The sequence below is a fragment of the Leucopleurus acutus genome, assembly GCF_964270905.1.
Source record: "Leucopleurus acutus genome assembly, chromosome: 8".
In the NCBI taxonomy this organism is placed as follows: domain Eukaryota; kingdom Metazoa; phylum Chordata; class Mammalia; order Artiodactyla; family Delphinidae; genus Leucopleurus; species Leucopleurus acutus.
In genome coordinates this window covers 102,062,645-102,083,750 of record NC_139151.1, presented here as the reverse complement: position 1 = coordinate 102,083,750, position 21,106 = coordinate 102,062,645, and the positions used below count along the sequence as shown (strand labels likewise).

The 21,106-nt window shown below is 57.7% G+C and overlaps 1 protein-coding gene across 1 annotated transcript; it reads left to right on the top strand.

Moving 5' to 3' along the window:
* The first annotated feature begins 1,320 nt into the window (after positions 1-1,320).
* Positions 1,321-15,842, top strand: RASGRP2 (RAS guanyl releasing protein 2). The gene is made up of 16 exons (XM_082845137.1): positions 1,321-1,408; positions 3,263-3,403; positions 4,051-4,151; positions 4,697-4,761; positions 5,089-5,220; positions 5,988-6,138; positions 6,337-6,510; positions 6,670-6,786; positions 8,536-8,817; positions 9,777-9,854; positions 10,061-10,183; positions 10,508-10,623; positions 13,690-13,831; positions 14,099-14,135; positions 14,720-14,896; positions 15,775-15,842. Exons 2-16 carry the CDS (start codon positions 3,331-3,333, stop codon positions 15,831-15,833), a joined length of 1,827 nt encoding a protein of 608 aa, XP_082701263.1. The 5' UTR covers positions 1,321-1,408; positions 3,263-3,330; the 3' UTR covers positions 15,834-15,842.
* The last annotated feature ends 5,264 nt before the right edge of the window (positions 15,843-21,106 follow it).

Genomic DNA, 21,106 nt, shown 5'->3' with positions numbered 1-21,106 from the left:
TTAGGCCGAGGCCTCCAGGACTACTGAAGATCCATGCGGTTGGGGGCCAGACTCAAAAGGGGGAGGAGCCTCTGGGTGGTTGGCGGCTTCTTGACTCTGCCCCTAACCCCGCCCCACTGCGGCGTTTAAGGGTCTCTCAGCAGGTGGCTGCGCTAGGTCCAAAGTAAGGAGAGTGTTAGGGCGGGGGACACACACAGACCGTCTAGGCTAGGCCGGTGTTGCCCCTCCTCACTTGGGGAAACTAAGGACCAGAAGGGGCCGGTTTGTAGGTCTCGTTTTACCGAGGTTGAGGTGTGGGGGTGGTCGTGCCTCCGCAGCCGGGTAGCAGGGCGGGGCAAGCCTTAGAAGATTTGTTTGGGGCCCGATGGTTTCACAGTGAGTGTGTTTGAACCTGAACAGCCGGAAACGGTTACCGGCTCCCCTAGGCCCGGCTTGTGGGGACCCCAACCGCCTGCGGCTTCCCCTCCCAAGTTCCTCTCTGCCGGGGGGTGGGGTGGGGGCGTTGGCCAGGCCTCCAGGCTCCAGTTTTCTAGCTGCGGAGAACCCACCCGTAGCTTGCAGCTGCCCTTTTACATCTGGCCTCATGGGGAGCCAGGCTTCCGGGGCCCCAGTCCCTCCTGTGTGAACTGGAGCTCCCTCTATCCCCAGACCTCGAGGCCCCTTCTCCAGGTAGCCGCGTTTTCATTCCTCCCTCCCCACAAGCCCCTCTCCCCCAAGTGTTCCCACCTTGTCCTAGCCCCTCCCCCAGGCTATCACAAGGACCCGCCGCGCCCACGCCCCAGATCTCTACCCAACCTGTGCCCCCCGCTGCCCGCAGGAAGACGCCCGGCCCCAGGCCGGGTTAGCCCCGTGGGAACGGTTTGTCTCGAAAACAGGAACCCGGGCCGGGGGCTGGGCGGGGCGCCCCTTCCCCACCGCAGTCTGCTTCCTGCCCCTCCCGGCTTCCTCTGCCCCACACCAGGCTGGGCGGGGGGCAGGGGGGTGTCTGTGATGGGGGGAGAGGACCGGTGGTTTAGTTCCCCCCTTCCATGTCCCGTGCGGCCTGACCTCCCCTCACCCACCCTCGGCGCGGCCCGTGGCGCAGCCCCCCCGCCCGCGGCCCTCGTCTCCCGGGCGGCGCGGCAGGGCAGGGGTTAAGCTGCCGCAGGGACCGCCGCGTGCGGGGCGAGAGGGAGCCCCCGATGGGGGAGGCGCAGCCGCCGGTGCGGAGCCCGGCGCAGGGGCGGGAGGGGAGGGGAGGGGAGGGGAGAGGAGGGGGCGGCCGCGGCGCGGGGGCGGGGCGGCGGGGAGCGGGGCCGCGGCGCGGAGAGCGGGCGGGAGCCGCAGCCGCAGCGAGGTCGGCGGGCGGGAGAGCACGGAGGTGGCGCCAGTCTGGCCGGGTGCGGGCTTCTTGCCGCGGGTCCCAAGTGTGAGTGAATGAGCGCCGGGCGGGGGGGTGCTCAGGGCAGAGGAGGCCCGGCCCCTAGGGGCCCTTGAGGGCGGCGCAGACGGGCTGGGGGCGGCGGGTGGGTTGGTGGGTGGGGAATCTGCGGCCCGGGTCAGGGCTTAAGAGGGACCTGCCGAGAGACCCGAAGCTCCCTGGACAAGCGCGGGAGGGGGCGGCAAACGGGGCGCACCCGGCTCTTCCTAGCCACGTCTCAGCGGGACCTTCCCCGGCGAAGCCCCCATTTGACAGATGAGAAAATTGAGGCTTCGAGAGACCAAGTGACTCTCAAGGTCACACAGCGAGGAAGCGGGAGAGCCGGGGGGTGATGACTCTGGGTGGCTCCTAGGAAAAGTCTACCAGAGAACTCCATAGAGGAGCCTCCCGCTCCCCCCCCGCAGCCCGGGGGAGTATGTGTAGGGGCGGGGTACCTTCTGTGGGGCAAGGCTTTGCCAGCGTCCGTGGGTACGGGATGTCAGGTCGCTGGGGCCGCAGGGCTGGCCCTAGATCGCAGATGAAGGGGGCGGGGGCGGAATGGGCGTGTGTGCATACCCACCGGGTGTGTGCATGTGTGGGAGAGTGTACATGCGTGTAGGTGCACTGCCTTGCGCGTGTGCACACGTGTGCGGATGTCGCGCTGCTGTGGCCGCGGAACTCCAGGCTGGCCTGGCTCTAGTGAGCAGCAGGGCCGGAAGCCGGCCGCTCCAACGGGTTTGCATTCTGGGGTAGAGAGCTGGGTATGTGTGTCCGAGGTTTCCTTCGTTCAGGTGTGCGAGGTCTGTGGGTGCCATTGTGTGTGAGAGAGAGAGTATGGGAGGTAATTGCCTGAGGCTCGGCTTCTTGGGAGCCTCAGGCATTCTTGCACCCCGATGTGGGTCCCTGGCCTCGGGTGTGGAATGAGTGTCTCTGCATGGGTGCGTATATTCCCGCCAGTGACTGGAGCGGCTGGTGGAGTTGTACAGGCACTCTCCACCCCGCACGGTGCTAGCGCCCCCTTCTGGGCACCCTGCTCTGTGCTCGAGTGTGGACGGCCTGTGTGTGCACTCAGTTCGACTGTGCAGTATGGGGACCTGCGTCAGGGTCTGGGGATGAAGATAGCCTGCGGAAGGTCTGAGCCGGGACCCTTGGGGTCTTCACGGAGGAGGTGGCTTGGGAGCGCGCGGTTCCCAGGCTCAGGCTTCCCGCTGACGCCTCCGGGCCGCAGTGGGCTCCCCGCTCCGCCCTCTCCGCCCCCCCCCCCCCCGCCCCAGGAATGTTCCTCTCCGCTCCAGCCCGCCTCCCCAATGGCAGGCCCCTGGGGGCTGCCACAGCCCCGCCTTCCTTTCCGGGGAGCCCAGGAGGGGGCGACGCGGGCAGGACGCCTGGGTTCCTCCACCCTCTCATCCCAGGGAGAAATTCCTCCGAGGTCCCCTCAGGCTCTGGGTTCCCAAAATAACCCTGCGGGGGAAGGGAGGCTGTGAAGGGAGGGAAGCGGGAGGGGCGCAGAACTGAGCTGCGGGGTGCTGCAGGTGCCTCTGGGGAGAGGACGTGAGGAGAAGAGGGCCTGCGGGGAGGGGGGCTGGGACACTAACCAGCCCCCCGAGTTCTGGCTCGTCCCTATCCCCGGGGAGTCCCTCAGCCCTCCCACGACTCCAAGGGTGGGCCGGAAGCTTCTTGGTCTGTTCGTTTCCCAACTGGTGGGTTGCAACATCCCGGGCCAGTTAACCCCAGGAGTGGCCGCGGCGGACGACTCCGCCCCTGCCCAGCAGGGGGCGTGCCTGCCCCGCCCCATTTCTGTCCGCGGGGACGCGCCCCTGGCCCGCGCCTCCGCAGACTCCGGCTCTGTCTCTCCCGGGACAGGGGTCAGGTCCGAGCCCCGTGGAGGCTCTCGGAGCGCAGCTTGGCCCAGCCTACCCGCGCCGGAGGCCATGGCGGGCACCCTGGACCTGGACAAGGGCTGCACGGTGGAGGAGCTGCTCCGTGGTTGCATTGAAGCCTTCGGTGAGTGGCACGGGAGGACACGCCCAGCCTGAGACCAGCCGGGAGCCTGAACCCTGACCCCTGCCTCCCAGGGCAGACCTCTGCCCAACTCGCATCCCGCAGCCTCTTTGGCGAAAGTCTCCTCTTCATCCCGGGGTAGAGAGATCCACACGGTGCAGAAAGAGAAAAGGTTTCCCTTCCCTAGTATACCAGCGTTGAAGGGAGGAGCGACGGGGTCCCCAGACTCTGACCCACGAGGACCGTTATCTGTCTCCCCGGGGGATCCGGAGGAACTCGCTGTTGCGGCCTGGAAGCTGTTTCCGGCTGATGGGGGGGTGGCTTATCTGGTGAAGGGGTGCCCCTTCCCCAGGCACTCAGGAAATGACCTCTGGATTCTTGACCCCGCGGAACCCGTCTCCTTCCGCCCCAGCTGGTTCCCCTCCAGACTACAGGCCCGACTCAGACGCTCCTCTCCTCTAGTTCCTCGGATCCTGCCTTATCCCTCTTCCACCCTACCTTTACTTTATAATCTGCCTCCTGGTTTCGGAGCCCTGGGAAAGCCGGAGGCGGCCGGGAGCCAGAAACCCGGCAGGCTGCGGGGTAGGGTTTAGGGACCGAAGCTGCGGGACGTAGGGTCAACCCGCTTCTCCTTGACCCCTCGGAGTTAGATGACTCCGGGAAGGTGCGGGACCCGCAGCTGGTGCGCATGTTCCTCATGATGCACCCCTGGTACATCCCTTCCTCTCAGCTGGCGGCAAAACTGCTGTACGTATATCCTTCGCCGGCCTCGCCAAGGGCCCTGCAGTCCGCATCCATAAGGGAGCCCCGCTGCCCAGCGGGGGCAGAGGATGGGCTTCGCTCCTAGAGCGTGGGCCACTCCCACATCACAGAATTCAGGATTGGCCCAGGCTGCAGCTAGGGCCTAAGCTCCACCCCTTTCCTCCCCTTAGAGCTAAGGCCCCGTCCCCGGGTCTCTCCCCAGCCTAGGCCTTGCTCTGTCCTCCCCACAGCCTAGGACCTGTTCCTACTCCCAGCGCAGGTCCTGCCTCTTGCTTCTCTCCCAGAGCCCAGGTCCTGCTCTCAGCCTCTCCCAGAATCTGGCCCCCATTCCATCCAGGCACCCTCCCAAAGCTCACACCTCACCTCTGCTTTCAGCCCCTTTCCAGAGCTTGGGCCCTGCCCGCCCCAGACCCCACCCCTAGAATTTCTCCTAGAACCAGGCCCTGCCCTCAGCCTCCCCCAAGAACTCGGGTTCCATCCCCTGCCTCCTTCTCTAGAGTAAGTCTCCATGCTTGTTTTCCTTAACTCTGCTTCACCTACCAACAATCCCGGAAGGACAACTCCAGTTCGCTTCAGGTGAAAACATGCCATCTGGTCAGGTGAGTCTTCCTCTTGGGGCTCTGTCCCCTCCTCTCCTCCCTTATCTCAGGCTTCAGACTGGCCTGGAGGAGTGGAAATAGCTCGTTCTGGAAGCTGGTCATGTGGGTTTGAACCCGGCTCTGTCCATGGTGGTTGTGCTGCCGCAGGCTTGCCCCTTCCTGGTCCTGGCCCGGTCTCTGTTTTCTGATCTGCCCAGTGCGGGTAGGGAAGGAAAGAGCTGGGCAAGGGGAACCACAGTTCGAGGCTCTTTCCCCCTCTCTGGGGAACTACAGTCCTAGGGGATGGTGGGGGAAGGGCTGCCTTGGGTGACTCTGAACCTCCACCAGGTACTGGATCTCAGCATTCCCAGCAGAGTTTGATTTGAATCCTGAGCTCGCTGAGCAGATCAAGGAGCTGAAGGCTCTGCTAGACCAAGAAGGGAACCGCCGGCACAGCAGCCTCATCGACATCGAGAGCGTGTGCGTGGGGGGAGCTCGGAGGGCTGGGCAGGGCACTCAGCATCCTACACCATCCGCACTTAATAAATGTTTGTCGAATTGAATGGGTGAGGGTCATGTCACTCTTGCTTAAAAACCTTCTATGGCTTCCCATCGTCTTCAAAATGCCTCGGCTGGGGATTAAGGCCTTTCATAGTCTCAGGCCAGCTTGGCATTCCTGCCTCATCTTCCACAGCCCACCACCCCATACCAGGCACCTCATACTGCAGCTGCACGGGTCCACTCACCATTCTGCAGCTCCTGCATCCTTTCCCACCATGGCACTTTGCTCATGTCCCCTTGCCTCCTCCTCCGTGTTATCAAAACTTAGCACAAGTGTGGAGTGTCTGTGGACTCTTTCAGGGCAGCATTTGTCGTTCCTGCCTCTGTTCCTCCATGACACTTTGTGCAGACCTCTGCCCAAAGACCTCCACACTTGTGCCACGCTATTTCATGATTGTTTGTTTCTGTGTCTGTCTCCCTCAGTAGACTGTGAGCTCCTCGGGGGCAGGAACCGTGTCTTGCTCATCTCTGTACCCCCAGCGCCTAGCACAGTGCCTGGCACAGAGTAGGTCTTCCATAAATCTGTGTTGAGTGTGTGATGAGGGGGAGATTGCAGGAGGTGCTGGGACTGGGGACATTCGTGCTCTGCACGGTGTCTCGCGGTCAGCGTGAGTGGCATGAGTGTAGGGCCATGAGGGGTGGGGCATCTCCAGCAAAGGACTCACTGCCCCGCCCCACTCCCCCAGCCCCACCTACAAGTGGAATCGGCAGGTGACCCAGAGGAACCCTGTGGAACAGAAAAAGCGCAAGATGTCCCTGTTGTTTGACCACCTGGACCCCATGGAGCTGGCAGCACATCTCACCTACTTGGAATATTGCTCCTTTTGCAAGATCCTGGTGCGGCCCAATGGCCTTCAGTCAGGGAGCGGGTGTGGGCTGGGGAGGGGGTGCCAGGAGGGGCAGGGTCTCTGGGATAGGTGGGGTCACAGGGTGGGTCTGGGGTTTCAATGTAACCACCAAAGGGCTGCTGGAGGATGAGGAGCGGCCATTGGTGAGGGGAGGGGCCCCAGGGTGCTGAGGCCACTGTGCCTGCAGTTCCAGGACTATCACAGTTTTGTGACTCACGGCTGCACCGTGGACAACCCTGTCCTGGAGCGATTCATCTCCCTCTTCAACAGTGTCTCGCAGTGGGTGCAACTCATGATTCTCAGCAAGCCCACAGCCCCGCAGCGGGCCCTGGTCATCACACACTTCGTCCACGTTGCAGAGGTGCCTGCTCCTCCTCTTCCCCCCAACCTCCCAAATTGCCAGTAGGGTTGAGTCCCTCCTTTCCCCTAACCCACTGCCAGGTCTTCTCCAGAAAAGCTGAGCCAAATTCTGGGCCCACTCAGTGACTCACTGCCTCATCTCTCTCCATTTATTCCCCAGAAACTCCTGGAGCTGCAGAATTTCAACACGCTGATGGCGGTGGTCGGGGGCCTGAGCCACAGCTCCATCTCCCGCCTCAAGGAGACCCACAGCCACGTGAGCCCAGAGACCATCAAGGTGCTTGAGACTCGGGGGGTCAGGGGAATGGCCTGGTCAGCCTTCCCAGGGCTGGCCTCGCTGAGAACTCCCAGCAGTGCTGGGGGCTGGGCACTCCCTCTTCATTTGATAAATGAGGAAACTGAGTCTGGGGGTTAAATCCTTTTCCAGTTGCACAGTGAAAGCAGCAGAGTGGAGTCTCACAGGTCTGCCGAACTTCAAAGCTCGTGCTTTACTCTTCCCCTGCTTATTTTATTTTATTTTATTTGGTCGTGCCGCACACATGTGGGATCTTAGTTCCCTGACCAGGGATCAAACCCGTGCCCCCTGCAGTGGAAGCACCGAGTCTTAACCACGGGACCACCAGGGAAGTCCCTATTTTATTTTAAAAAACATAACTGGTGACATACATATAGAAAAGGCTATAAAACATATGTACAGTTAAAAACAATTAGAAAACGCCTGTGTAACTACCACTCAGGTCAAGAAGTAGAACACTGCCAGCCCCCGAAGCTCGCAGCACCTTAGCGCATAACTCCGTCCTCATCAGAGGCAAACAATGTCATAACATTCCTAAGGATGATGACCTTGCTTTTCTTTCTTTCTTTTTAAAACTTTTTATTTATTTATTCATTTATTTTGGCCATACTGCGCGGCATGTGGGATCTTAGTCCCCAAACCCGTGCTCCCTGCAGTGAAAGCTCAGAATCCTAACCACTGGACCACCAGGGAGTTCCTGACCTTGTTTTTCTTGATAGCTTTACCACCTGTGCATGCATCCCAAAAGAATGTGCGTTTCTTGTTGCCTGTTTTTGAACCTCCTATGAATGGAATTGTGTTGTATACGTGATTGTACTTCTTGCTTCTTTCATTCTTACATTCTGTTATGTGGAACAATTGTTCATTCACTTCCGTTACCGTATAATGTTTTAGTCCACCCCGATTTGTGTATCTCCTCTACTATTGAACATTTGGGGTTTTTCCAGTTTGGGCTGTTACGAATGATACCACTAAGAATGTTCTTCGAAATCATCGTCCTGTGCTGCTCTGCCTCCCTGATCCTCAGTTTCCTCTCCTGTGAAATGTTTTTTTAAAAAATTATTTATTTATTTATTTTCTTTATGTTTTTGGCTGTGTCGGGTCTTAGCTGCGGCACGTGGGGTCTTCATTGAAGCTTGCGGGATCTTTTGTTGCGGCGTGGGCTCTTCATTGTGGCGTGCGGGCTTCTCTCTAGTTGTGGCGCACAGGTTCCAGAGTGCTGGGCTCTGTAGTTTGCAGCACGCAGGCTCTCTTGTTGAGGCACGCGAGCTCAGTAGTTGCGGCACGGGGGCCTAGATGCCTCGCGGCATGTGGGATCTTAGCTCCCTGACCAAGGATCAAACCCGTGTCCCCTGCATTGGAAGGCGGGTTCTTTACCACTGGACCACCAGGGAAGTCCCCTCTTCTGTTAAATGTTGATGATAATCTGTGCCCAGGCCTGGTGTAGAGGTGTGGTATTTGGTAGTGGGTGTCCCTTTGAACTCGTGACCTATGAATTCTGATTCCCAGGGGCTAAGGGAGCCAGTGTTGGGGGATAGTGAGGGAGGCTTTTGACCTTTCACCCATCCCTGACCCTGACTCCACATCCTCTCCCACATTTCCAGGGCTGGGCAGGGGAAGGAGAGCTGAGCTTGAGATATGTGATGTGTATGTGATGTGATGTGTTTGTGTGTGTGTGTGTGTGTGTGTGTGTGTGTGTGTGTGTGTGACCCTCTGCCCTTTGTCCCCCAGCTCTGGGAAGGTCTGACAGAACTAGTGACGGCCACTGGCAACTATGGCAACTACCGGCGCCGGCTGGCAGCCTGCGTGGGTTTCCGCTTCCCCATCTTGGGTGTGCACCTCAAGGACCTGGTGGCCCTGCAGCTGGCGCTGCCTGACTGGCTGGACCCCACCCGGACCCGACTTAATGGGGCCAAGATGAAGCAGCTCTTCAGCATCCTGGAGGAGCTGGCCATGGTGACCAGCCTTCAGCCCCCAGTGCAAGCCAACCCCGACCTGCTGAGCCTGCTGACGGTGAGGGGCCAGGCAGCAGGGTCGACAGCTGCACCTGGTCCTGCAGGCTCGGCCTTGGGTTCTCAGTTATGATCGAAGAACTGACACCCAGCCTGGGCCCCAAGGCTGGGGTGAACTTGGAGAAGGGTTCTAGGCTCCAGATGGGGCTGTGGGCCCCTGAGGCTGGCATGTGGACTTGAGGCTGGGCCTGGGCCCTGGGTTGAGTTCCTAGCAGTGGGCTGTGTTCAAGGTTTGGGGTCAAACTCTGGATTCTGGGTGTAGGGGTGGCTTTTTTTAATTTTTAGTTTTTGGCTGTGCTTCGTGGCTTGTGGGATCTTAGTTCCCTGACCAGGGATGGAACCCACACCCTCGGCAGTGAAAGGGCCGAGTCCTAACCCCGGACCGCCAGGGAGTTCCTGAGGGGCGGCTTTTAAACATGGCCCTGAGCTCTGAGTTTCTGGGCTTGGTCTTGGACTTGGTTTTGAGCCCTAGCGTAGGAGTTGGGTTCTAGTCCAGATCTGGACTAGGTTCTGATCGTTGGGCTGGGGCTTAGGTTTTAAGGCTTGGTGTGAAGTCTTACCTGTTTCTAGGTTCCGGACTGAGATGGGGATTGGAATCTGAGCTGGAGTCTGGTGGCTGGGCAGGGTTAATCTGAGCTGGAGTCTGGTGGCTGGGCGGGGTTCTGTGTTGGGGGGAATCTCAGAGCTCTCAGCTGGGCTGCGACCTGGAGTCTCGGCTGAGATCTTGACAGTGCCTTGTGTTCAAGGTTTGGGGCCGAGATACAGGTTCTGGTCTGTGTGCTAGGCTGGCGTGTGGTTGCTGGGATGTGTTCTAAGCTGGCCTTCGTCCTGAGTCTAGCTTCTGGGCCAGGCTCGGGGCTGGGCTGCGGCCTCTAGGTGGACCTGTGGGTCTGAGTTCTGGGCAGTGGGCTCCTGAGAGCAGCGGAGGCCAGTGGGCGTGATCAGACCTGTATGTCCCAGGTGTCTCTGGATCAGTATCAGACAGAGGATGAGCTCTACCAACTGTCCCTGCAGCGGGAACCGCGCTCCAAGTCCTCGGTGAGGGACGGAATCGCTGCTTACCCACTCGGCCCATCCTCTTCCTCCCCCACCTCTGCCCTCCTGGGAGTTCCAAGATTAGAGGCTACCTCACCCATCCTGCTCGTCGGGCAGGCTTCCTTGTCCCCAGGGCTTGCCCTCTCTCCTCCACTGGGCCCTGGGCTTCCTCACCTCTGGCCCTCTCTCAGCCTCGACCGTTCCCACAGCCAACCAGCCCCACCAGCTGCACGCCGCCTCCCCGGCCCCCGGTGCTGGAGGAGTGGACCTCAGCGGCCAAACCCAAGCTGGATCAGGCACTCATGGTGGAGCACATTGAGAAGATGGTGGAGGTGAGACTCCGTGGCAGCCAGCTCTGGAGTCTGCGGGGTGGGGGGACAGGTCCGTAGTGGTCAATCAAGGCTAGTTTTGCCAGGGCACTGCCCTGGGAGCCACCACCAGGTTCAAGGGCCAACACTCAGTCTCCAGAAGGCACGGGGCGCAGCTGATAGGTGGGGTTGGGATGGGGGTACGGAGAAGGGAGGTGGTGGGGGAGACAGACAGCTGCACACGGCTGAGACGCCCGCCCTTCATCACTTGGACTGGGAATATGGGCAGGATGGGGCCAATGCTCCTTTTATCCTCCCCTCCCCCATGTGTCCCTCTGTGTACTCCAGTCTGTGTTCCGGAACTTCGATGTCGATGGGGACGGCCACATCTCACAGGAGGAGTTCCAGATCATCCGTGGGAACTTTCCTTACCTCAGCGCCTTTGGGGACTTCGACCAGAACCAGTGAGGAGGCCTGGGGGCAGGGGGAGAGGGAAAGCAGACTCACTTCCCCTTGGGTTTTAGTTTCCTCCCGTGCAAGATGAGGACATTGAACCAGATGATCTTGAGGGAGGAAGCCACCCATGTGGGGAGGGGCTCTTATTTTCGGGGAGGCTTCCAGCTGCAGAGGCACAGGGTTACCTCACTTATTCAGACCGAAGAGGGGGTGGGGGGACTCCACCTGAATCTTGCAAAGACGGTGGCCTGGGGACTGTTGCTACATAAATGCCATTTTATTTGTGGAGCTCACAGCTGGCAAAAAGTGTGGGCACGTTGAACTCCTGGGTAGCCTGTCTTAATGAATAGATAAGAAAGGCCTGCAATTAGCAGCACCCACTTGCTTATCAACAATTCACAATTCACATGCTGACAATTTGGACAAACAGCTGGTTCTCTGGAGTAGGTTAAACATGCAACCATGTTCGCACCCTGGTTTTGCTGAGCGGACAAAATTCCAATCAGAATTTATAATCCATCCCAGGTCGATTTACTTTTCAATGTTATCCATATTTCAAAAAGCTGGTTTTTTTCCCATATTATAAAAATGCATGGTTAAAAAAAAATCCAGGTAGTAAAATAGATTTATAGTGAGCAAAGTGTATAAGGTAAGAAGTGAAAATTCCCTCCCTCCTTTCCCACTCAGAGGTTGTCATTAGTAACTATGTTAGTAACATTACTGGTGTGGCAATGCCTGTATCTTTCCAGTCTTTTTTTCATGCGTGTTGCAAATTGTTAGAGAATTTGTCTGTGTCTGTTTCATAGACAAACAGGATGATGGTATAAATCTAGTTCCGCCAGTGGCGTTCATTGTAGTTGCTTTGTTTCTCCTCCCAGCGTTGGGAACAAATAGTTGAAAACAGAGTTTTCTCTGAGTTGAAAACAGTTCCCTGTCACCTCCCTGCGTTAGGGTGGAGTTTTTCCAGGCCACACTTTTAGGGAGGGTGCAGCCCTTGGAGACCTTCAAGGCGTCAGCTTCATGCAGGCGTCTCAGCCTTAACTCCCCACCTCCTGCAGGCCCCAGGCAGGTATCAAAATCCAGCACCCGGCTCCTGGGGCAGCCACAGCTCACTGAATCAATTCTAAGATCTCTCTTTGTTTCTGAAACTTGGGGGATTCCGTTTCTTACAAACTCACCTATGCATTTAAAGCAATTTTTGATATATTTTAAGCAGCATCTGGGTATTTGTGGCAGTAGGGTTTTCAGGGTTTTTTGTTTTTGTTTTTAAATCACTGTCTTGACAGAACTGCATGCTTTGTGTTTTTTTACTTTTGTTTTCCACTTAAACCCTCATCATGGACATCTTTCCAGGCCGATTCATGCAGAACTACCTCATTCTTTAGAACAGCTGCAGAGTATTACACTGTGTGGCTGGGCCATCATTTGCCTCACCATTCTCCTGCTGATGGACACGTAGACTGTTCCCAGTTTTTCGCTATTAATATCCACCATGCTACTGTGAACATCTTTGTACCCATGCACTCAGGCCACTATTTTTGTAGGAGAAATTCCTAGAAGTGGGATAATTGGATCAAAAGATATGCACATTCTAAATTAGAAGAGAGACTGCCAAGGTGACCTCAGGCAAGGTTGTGCCAGCTTGCACTCCCATCAGCAGTGAACGAGTGCCCATTTCCCCACTTCCTTGCCAACAGTGGATGCTATAATAAGCTTTACAATTTTGCCAGTCTAATTGGCAAATGGCGTCTTGGTTAAATTTGCATTTCTTTAATACTAGTGGGGGTAGGAGATCTTCATATGTTTACTGGCCACTTCTATTTCTTCTGTAAATTGCCTGTTCATGTCCTTTGTCCATTATTCCACTGGGTTTGTGAGTCTTTTTCTCATTGATTCCTAGAATCTCTGTTAATGGATATTAACCCTTGGTGTTGAATATGTTTGCAAATATTTTCTCCCAGTCTGTCATTTATGTTGTCCTTTTCCATATAAAATTTTTAAAAAATGTGTGCTCAATATGTCAGTCTTTTCCTTTATGGCTTCTCGGATTTGTGTTATGCGTAGAAAGGCCTTCATCCCCTCAAGGTTACAAAATTCTTCCCTTATACCTTTTCAGATACTTTGAAATTCTTATGTTTTACATTAGTGTTCTGAATTTAGTGGGAATTAAGTTTTCATGAACAGTGTGAGATAGGAGCCTAGGTTTACATATTTTCATAAACCGTCAGTCGTCCCAACGTACCACTGATTTGAAGGACAACCTGGATCACGTAAATACAATGGGCAGGCGTTTCCGACAAGGGCCACCCCTGGTGGAAATAGCTCCCAGTGGCCCAGCATCTATTAACCATTACAGACGCTGTTGTCAGTGTTCCATGTGCACTATCTCATTTAAGCCTTATCCAAAGGCCTCTGAGGTGTAGGGACCATCATCGTCCCCATTTATAGAAGAGGAAACCGAGGGATGGGGCTTGAAGTCACACAGAGAAGAAGTAGAGCCCAAATTTGAACTGAGTTCTGTCCATCTCCAGAGCACGTGCTCACTCTTTCCCTAAAATATGTGAATGGATGAAAAACAAGGGCTCCGTGGGGAAGCCCTGGATTACCTTTCTGGCAGGATTATGCAAGAGTGAGACAGGTGCAGCTTTTTCCAATCTTACCTGGTCCCCAAACTCATCAGAGATCTCTTAATTCTCAGGGCTCCGGACTGGTGTTCCACAGAGCTCACTTTGGGAAACAGAAGCTGATAATGCCATGGGGAAGTGCAGAGCAATTTTAGTTTACACACCAACTCTGTGAAGTGAGCAGGGCAGGAATCATGATCCCCATTTTTCCAGGGAGGAAACCCAGGGCAATTGACTTGCCCAAGACCACACAACTAGTTAGTAGCAGCTACTACATCTGCCTGACTCCAAGTCTAGTGTTCTTTCTCCTTCCTGCACCAGGGGTCCAAAATCAGGAGTCGGTGAGGACCTTTAACTTGGTAGGGGTTTTTCCCAGTGGGATGGGTTAAGCTGGTGGTGGGTGGTCCCAGGGAGGCCCCCAGAGCTGAGGCCCTCCCCCTTCCCGGACAGGGATGGCTGCATCAGCAAGGAGGAGATGGTCTCCTACTTTCTGCGCTCCAGCTCTGTGCTGGGTGGCCGCATGGGCTTCGTACACAACTTCCACGAGAGCAACTCCTTGCGCCCGGTCGCCTGCCGCCACTGCAAGGCCCTGGTGAGCCCCCGCCCAAGCCACACCCCTCCAGCACCGGCCCCGCCCCATCCACGCCCACCCTCCCTTCTGGCCCCGCCCCTGCCAGAGCCTTCTCAGCCTAGGCAAACCTTAATTCCACCTGCCTCCCCTCTTGCTGTTCTGAACAAAACCCTGAGGGGGGCCCTAAGGCTCCAGAAAGGGTCAGTCCCACTCCCTGCCCATGGAAAGGAAGTAGAGTCATCCCCTCTAAACCCCTCCCCCCTACTACGGCCCCCTCCTCTATTTCAGATCCTGGGCATCTACAAGCAGGGCCTCAAATGCCGAGGTGAGATGGAGTTGCAAGGCTGCTGGGCTGAGTTTTTTGGGAAGAGTTACTATCTGGGTGAATATTCTCATTTTGGTGGGGTAATTGCCAAGGAGTGAAGTACCTTAGAGCCAAAGAGGCATGCTGATTGATGTGAAGGGGGTAGCCTTTAACAGGGCTTTTGTTGGGACTTCCCTGGCCATCCAGTGGGTAAGACTCCGTGCTTCCACTGCAGGGGGTGTGGGTTCGACCCCTGGTCTGGGAAGTAAGATCCCGCCTGCCTCGCAGTTTTGCCAAAAACCGCCCCCAGAAACCAAAAACCAAAACAAGCAAACCAAAAACCCAAAAAACAACCAACAACAAACAAACAAACAAACAAAAACCAGGGCCTTTATTTTGGTGAGGCAGCTGCCCAGGAACAGGGAGCTTTGGAGAGGGCACAGACTGCCGAGTAGGATGAAGAGAGCACTTGGAAAGGAGGCTCTTGTTTTGGTGGAGCAGCTGCTCAGGAGCAAAGGGACCTGGGGAGAGGTGCAGGCCTGTGGAATGGGGTGAAGGGTATTCTGATCAGTTGATCTGGCTGGGCTCCCCATCTGCCTCCCCAGCCTGTGGTGTTAACTGCCACAAGCAGTGCAAGGATCGTCTGTCAGTTGAGTGCCGGCGCCGGGCCCAGAGTGTGAGTCTGGAGGGGTCTGCACCCTCACCCTCACCCACACATACCCACCATCGCGCCTTCAGCTTCTCCCTGCCCCGCCCTGGCAGGCGAGGCTCCCGGCCTCCAGGTAAGAAGGGGTCTCTTTTTGTACTGGCCTGTGGAGGGAGGGAGGCAAGGCCATGGTGGCATAGTATTACTTTCTCCAGGATGGAAATTATTGCAGAGTTTGTAATTGTCTTATTTTGGTAGGGTGATGGAGAAGGGCTGGACAGGTAAGGGTGTCAGAAGGTGACCAGGGAGCCCTCAACCCTCTGAGGCTGAGGAGGAGAGAGACTAATAAATAAAAAAGAGTAAACGTGAAAGAGACTTCAAGATTCAATTTGCACTCTTATTTTGTTAGGGGGATTGACAATGGGTTGGAGAGGGAGTTTTGTGAGCCATTTGCCTGTGTTTCCCTTTTTGGCTGCTTTGGAGGCTATTCTGAGAAAAGTCCCTTGCCCCTCGAAGCTCCCAGCAGCTCTCTTGGGGCCATTGGTGGTTCTAGGTCAGTTTTCTGAATGACAATTCCTCAAATGATTATTTTGCTGAGAACACTCTGAACAACCATGTTCAACCGGGGTCTAAGGCAGTTGACCACAACTGTTCAGACTGGCATAAGTCCTCAAAAATAGAGGCAGGCACAGGGCATAAGTTCTCAGATACAGAAAAGATGAAACCATTTGCATTGAGCCTTCCAGAAGTGCTGGGGTCTAAAATGTAAAACACACACAAAACTGACATTTAAGCAAACCGCACCGATAAATCTGTGGCTGCAAAAAAGCTGTGGCAAAATGAAAACTTAGAAAAAGAGCCTCAAAAATTGGGCCTTTTGGTCATTCAGTGAATTGATTTTTGGTGGCTGGTTCTGCTTCTGGGATGGGGCCGGGTGCCTCCAGTGATGGGGAGAAGGGCTGCTGAGGGCACAGGGACCCAGGAATTGGTCCTGTGACACCCCCCTCCCTGCAGAGATCCGAGAGGAGGAGGTTCAGACGGTGGAGGATGGCGTGTTTGACATCCACTTGTAATTGATGGTGAGCCCCCCTGCAGCCTGGGCAGAGCCTCCCCACTCAGGGCTGGGGCAATGGGGGGATGGGTGGGACGGGTGCTCTGTCCAAATGGCCCAGGCCAGGTGGAATCCTGCTTTTTAGGGAGTGGGGAGGGTCTTCCTCACAACCTCTGTTTTCTTCTTCCCAGCTGTGACTGGATCAAGCACTCATGCCTGCTTTGGAGAAAAGACTTGGACCAGAGCAGGGAGCCTGGGGCGCTGCGGCGGCAGGCCGGGGCTGGGGGGCGGGGTGTGAGGGTGGCATGCAGCTGAGGGCAGGGCCAGGGCTGGTGTCCCTAAGGTTGTACAGATTCTTGTGAATATTTGTGTTTTCCAGATGGAATAAAGGCCCAAGTAATTAACCTGGACTATCAGTGCCTAGAATCCTCACGGGGGGGCAGAGGGCAGGGGTCCGTAAGCACAGGGACTAGAACTGTGGCGCAGAAAACTCTGTAGTTGGAGAATCTTGGGAGATCTGGAATCTCATGTGTCTGGAATCTTGGGGGGAGGTAGAATTGTGGGGGATAGAGCCTTAGAACCAGGAAACCGTGGAACAGAGAGTTTTGGGGGGAGGTCTAGAATCTCTAGGAGTCCAGAATCTTGGGGGCCTAAAACTTGAAAGTAGAATTGCTGAGCCTGGTGGTCATGTACAGCCATAGCCTTCAGCCCGCAGCTGAATTTCCCTTGCTTGACAGGTGGTCTTTCAGCCTCTGCTTGTATACTTCCAGCAACGGGGAGCTCACTACAGAGAATCATGGGAGGGAGGGGGCAGCCCTGAGTGCTGGGTGTGGGGGAAGGAGCGAGGGGGGGCACACTCCTTGGGCTTGCAGCCTCCTGGCCTGGCGCTGCTGCCAGCCGGAAGGACAGGGACTTCCAGAGGAAATGCATATCGATCCTGCTGTCAGCCTCTGGCAGCCTCTCCCAACCCAGCTCTTCCCTCCCGAGTTTGCAGCATAGAGGTTTTGGGGGTCACCACTATCTGAGGAAGGCTAAGGCCACTTCAGAGGCTGGTCTTGGTGAGGAGGGTGGACTGGGGGTCTTCGAAAGGTTCTGAAGCTGAGCCAGGCTGCCCCTGGGGTGAGGAGGCTCTAGACAGCAGTCTGAGAATGGGAGCTACCTCCCCAGCTCCCCTCCCCCAAGCTGAGGCATGTCCTACAGCAACTGCAGGTTGTCCTGGGAGTGGAGGCCTGAGCACCCCAACTCCTACCTACAAAGCACAATATCTGAGGACCTGGCAATGGCCTCAGCCCCCTCCCTCAAACTTCCTTGACCCCATGCCCATCTTTCCCTTTGAGACCCCACTCCCCCGGTCTACTCCTCATCTGGGGTACCTCCTCCTCCCACCCTGTTACTTCTCAGCTGCAGCTCTGCCACCTGTTGGGCCCCCCAGCCCTGTCCCCCGTTGGGTCCCCCGCACTGCCCCTCCTTCCATCTTCAGCCCCCTCCCTTCCTTCCTCCTCTGGAGGCTGTAATATCCGTTTCACGATTTGGGGGCTGAGTTGCTATAACAACAGACGGCGATTGTGCTGTGAAGAGCAGCTCGCTCCCTACGCTGCCTCCATCCCTGCAGCCCGGTCGGCTGGCTCCCCTCCCTGCCGCCCCCCAGCCCCAGCCTGTCCTCTTCTCAGTGTGTGTGTTTGCAGATGTGTGCCCAGGTCTGCTCGCCCTGGGACTGGGACGTGTGGCTGCCTTTTCATGGTCGCCTGTGTGAATCTGGCAGATGAGCTTCACATCGTGCGCGTGTGTGCATGTGTGTGCACAGGCATGCATACTGTATTCGCTGCATTCTTCCTCCACCGTGTGTCCTCACTGGACTGCGCACGGGAGAAGGGCCACGTTGGGTGGGTGCCTGTTGGGGGGGTGTCTTGAAGTGGTGGGTCCCACCTACATCCGGTACTCTGAAGCCTGGACCTGGGTGGGGGGAGACATCACTGTAGCTGGGGGAGGGGCAGGGAGGTGCAGCAGCTGCCAGGTGACCTTTCCTGCCCTTGATGGGCAAAGGTGGCCCAGGGAGCTGGGGGTGGGAACCAGAGACAAGTGCTCACTCTTGCATCTCTCCCTGCCCCTGCCCTCCCCCCCACCCCTTCCCACACCCATCTATAAGGGTCTGAGTCACTGCGCCTGTCTGTGTGCCCATCTATGCCCTGTTGCCTGGCTGGACACGTCTCTGTGTGTGTGTGTGCGTGTGCGTGTGTGTGTGTGTGTGTGTGTGTAGCCTGCAGGGAGAGGAGCAGTGGGGGATGGGCAGGGCAGTGGGCTCTGGGGTCAGAGAGGCAATTTCACATTCACAGGCCCTGACTCAGCAGTTCCCATTCTCTGGCTCCTTTAGTGGCCTTGGTGGGGCCATCCTGAGGGTCTCTCCAAGGTCAGAGTAGGCCCCCCAAGTCTAGAACCTGGCTCAGGGATCTCTCTTCCCAACCTCTAGGGTCCTACAGCCTGGGTCCCCCTCTCATCCCCTTACAGGCCGGGAGGGAGCTCTCTGGTGTGGGGGAGTGTCCCCACGCATCTACTCAGTAATTGACCACTCTGTGCAAAGTGCCTCGGAGGGCAGGATGACCTCGTGGTCAGGTCCTCTGTGTACACCTGTTCCCCCCCAAGGCATGCATCTGCCTCAGGCACCTGTGTGCATAAGTTCGTGTATGTTCTTGAGCAAGTATATGCTTCTTGTGGGTGTTGTACCATGGGGGGGGCATTTCTGCACGTGTCCCTGTGTGTCCCCTCGGGAACGCCTATGTGCATGGATAGGTGTGCATGGCTGTGAGTACGCCTCCGAGTGCCCATACATGCATTTGTGGTCGAATGAGAGTGTTCTTGCATGTTGCCTCTGGCTAAGGACGCGCCAACTACCACTGGCTGTGCAGATCACGGACCCTGCAACAGAAATCAGGGTGCTGGAGTGAGCTGGCTGAATGGTCTTTCACACACACACACACACACACACACACACACACACACACACACACACTGCCTCCCTCATTCAGAAGCCCAGTGTCCAACTTTGTGATACACACGCTAGGTGCCAGGTCCACCTTGGGTTGGATGAGTGAAGGGGGTCCCCTTCTTTCCAAACTCATACCCATGCATAGTGATGCAGACGCCCTCACAGGGAAGACCTTCACCCCAGCACCACATTCACTCTGAAAATTCTGGTTGAAGTGAGCTGCTGCCAGCTTCCCTTCTGTGGTCCAGGCAGTGTGTATCCACGCCCCTACCCCTCAACCTACTCCTATCTCAGTCCAGAGTTCCAGGCAGGACTGAAATCAGGCTTCAAACTCTGGGATTCCCATGAGGCAGGGTTGGGAAACCCCAAGCCCCTAGGTCTACCCCGCCCCCATCTCTGCCTTTCCCTCCCCCACCGCGCCTCTGTCCTTTTCCCAGGAAAGAGCCCTCCTCAGTTCTAGGGGCGGTCAGGGGGCCTTTGGGCAGTGGGAGACGGAAGCCAGGCAAGGGCTGGAAAGTGCCCCCAGCAGCCCGCGTCCCTAGGCTCCGGGCAGCCCGGGCCCGCTCCAAGGAGTTGCCAGCAGAGGGCGCTGCGGCCCGGGCCCCCCAAACAGGACCTGCTCCTTCGGGCCCCCAAGTCTGGGCCCACAGCCTCCCCTTCGGCTCGCCCCAGCCCTGGGCGCTGCCACCTGGGCCCGCGGGCCGGGGGATGCGGGATCCCAGGGCGAGAAGCTAGGGCGCCTGGGTTTCCGGAAGTCACTGGGGTTGGGTTGGGGGTCTGCCTGGTTGGGGGCCCAGGCGCCAGGGTTAAGGACCTCGAGAAGCGGGGAAGAACTCGGAGGCCGGGAGGCTGGGACGCCTGGGTTCCTCGCGGGGCGTGGGCCTGTGGAGCAGCGGGACTGGCGGCTTCTGCGCTTTCGCATTGGCTGCGCAGCTCGTCCGTTAGCGCAGCGTGATCCAATGCTCGCGTCCGGGGGGCGGAAACTGGTGCTGATGCTGCCGTCAGTCGGTGTTGCAGGGATGCGGCGGCGGGAGCAGCCGCCCTGACGCGCGGAGCATCCTTCTCCGAGCGGCACCGCGGCGCGGCGGGCGGACCGGCAGGCGGGCGGGGACGCGGCGGGGAGCGAGAGAGGCGCGAGGCGGCAGACACCACTGGCCCTGGTTCTGCCACCCGCCGGAGACGGGGCGGCCCTGGGGTTCTGATCCCCACCCTCCTGCTCCTGGCGCCCCCAGAACCAGGTACGGGGGGGTGCTGCGGCGGAGACGGACGGGGGGGGGCGAGAGCCGATTGGGGGAGGGCAACGATTGGAGGGGCGGGGGAGGCAAGAAGGGCGGATTGGGGGGCGGGGGCGCTGGCGCGCTGAGAGGGCTGGCTGGGTGACAGCGAGGCGGCTAAACGGCTTGGGGGGTTGGGGGTCGGAGGCTCCCTGTGGAAGGGGCACTGGCCCTGAGCTGGGGTGAATGGAGGGGGGTGGGAGGGCTGGTCGTTGAGGGGAAGGAATGGGGCGAGAAGGAGGGGCATCCGGAAGGCTTGTGAGGGAGGCTCTGAAGGGAGGTCCCCAGCCTACACCCCAAGGGCTGGAAGCAGTGCCCGTCCAGAGGGGATGAGGAGCCCGTTGTGCCCTGAAGGGTCTGCAGGGGAGAAACCAGCGAGGAACTGGCCTTCCTAGGAAAAGCAGAGGGGGCTGGAGAGGGGAAAGGAGAGAAGTGGAAAGGCAGGGAGCAGGGCCAGGCCAAGGGCTCCATACTGGGGGGCACCGCGGAGGACCAGGCTTTACTGGGGGATGGGAGCCAAGGGGAGAGGAGGTTATGGGGAGGGAGCAGAGGGGAAGGCGCCCAGGTGCTAGAGGCAGAGATGGGCATGTGTTGGTGGAGAGCCGGGAAAGATGGGGGGCCCGAGGGAGAGGAGCAGAAGCTTGCGGGGGAAGGTTGGAGGTGATGAGAGAGGGAGACTGGGAAATCAGTAGGAGGGGGCTGTGCTGGGGTGGGAACACGCTGGGGGTGGTGACAGGGTTATGGTCAGAGAGTGCTGCAGGGAGGGGAAGCTGCAGGGCCCGGGGCTTGCTCCCCTGCCCCCAAAGAGGAGGAGAACATTCCTCATGTCCCAGCCTCCTCCCCAGCTGAAGGAGCCATCTGCCCTGGGTCCTCTGGGTTGGGGTATGGGCCCCTGAAGCCTTGATGGGTCCTTAGAGGAAAAAATTGGCTGTGGGCAGCTGTTATCTTCTTTACTCTCAGCCCCCACCGGAGTCCTGGGTGAAGGCATTCGGTGCCTCATTGAACCAGCAAGGCTGGGAGGGGGCTCTTTCTTGGTGC

Bases quoted from the DNA above. Each gene is read 5' to 3' on its own strand.
- RASGRP2 (XM_082845137.1), top strand. From the start codon at position 3,331: ATGGCGGGCACCCTGGACCTGGACAAGGGCTGCACGGTGGAGGAGCTG. The intron at 6,787-8,535 runs GTGCTTGAGACT...TTTGTCCCCCAG, and splicing joins TGAGCCCAGAGACCATCAAG to CTCTGGGAAGGTCTGACAGA. The intron at 8,818-9,776 runs GTGAGGGGCCAG...TGTATGTCCCAG, and splicing joins ACCTGCTGAGCCTGCTGACG to GTGTCTCTGGATCAGTATCA.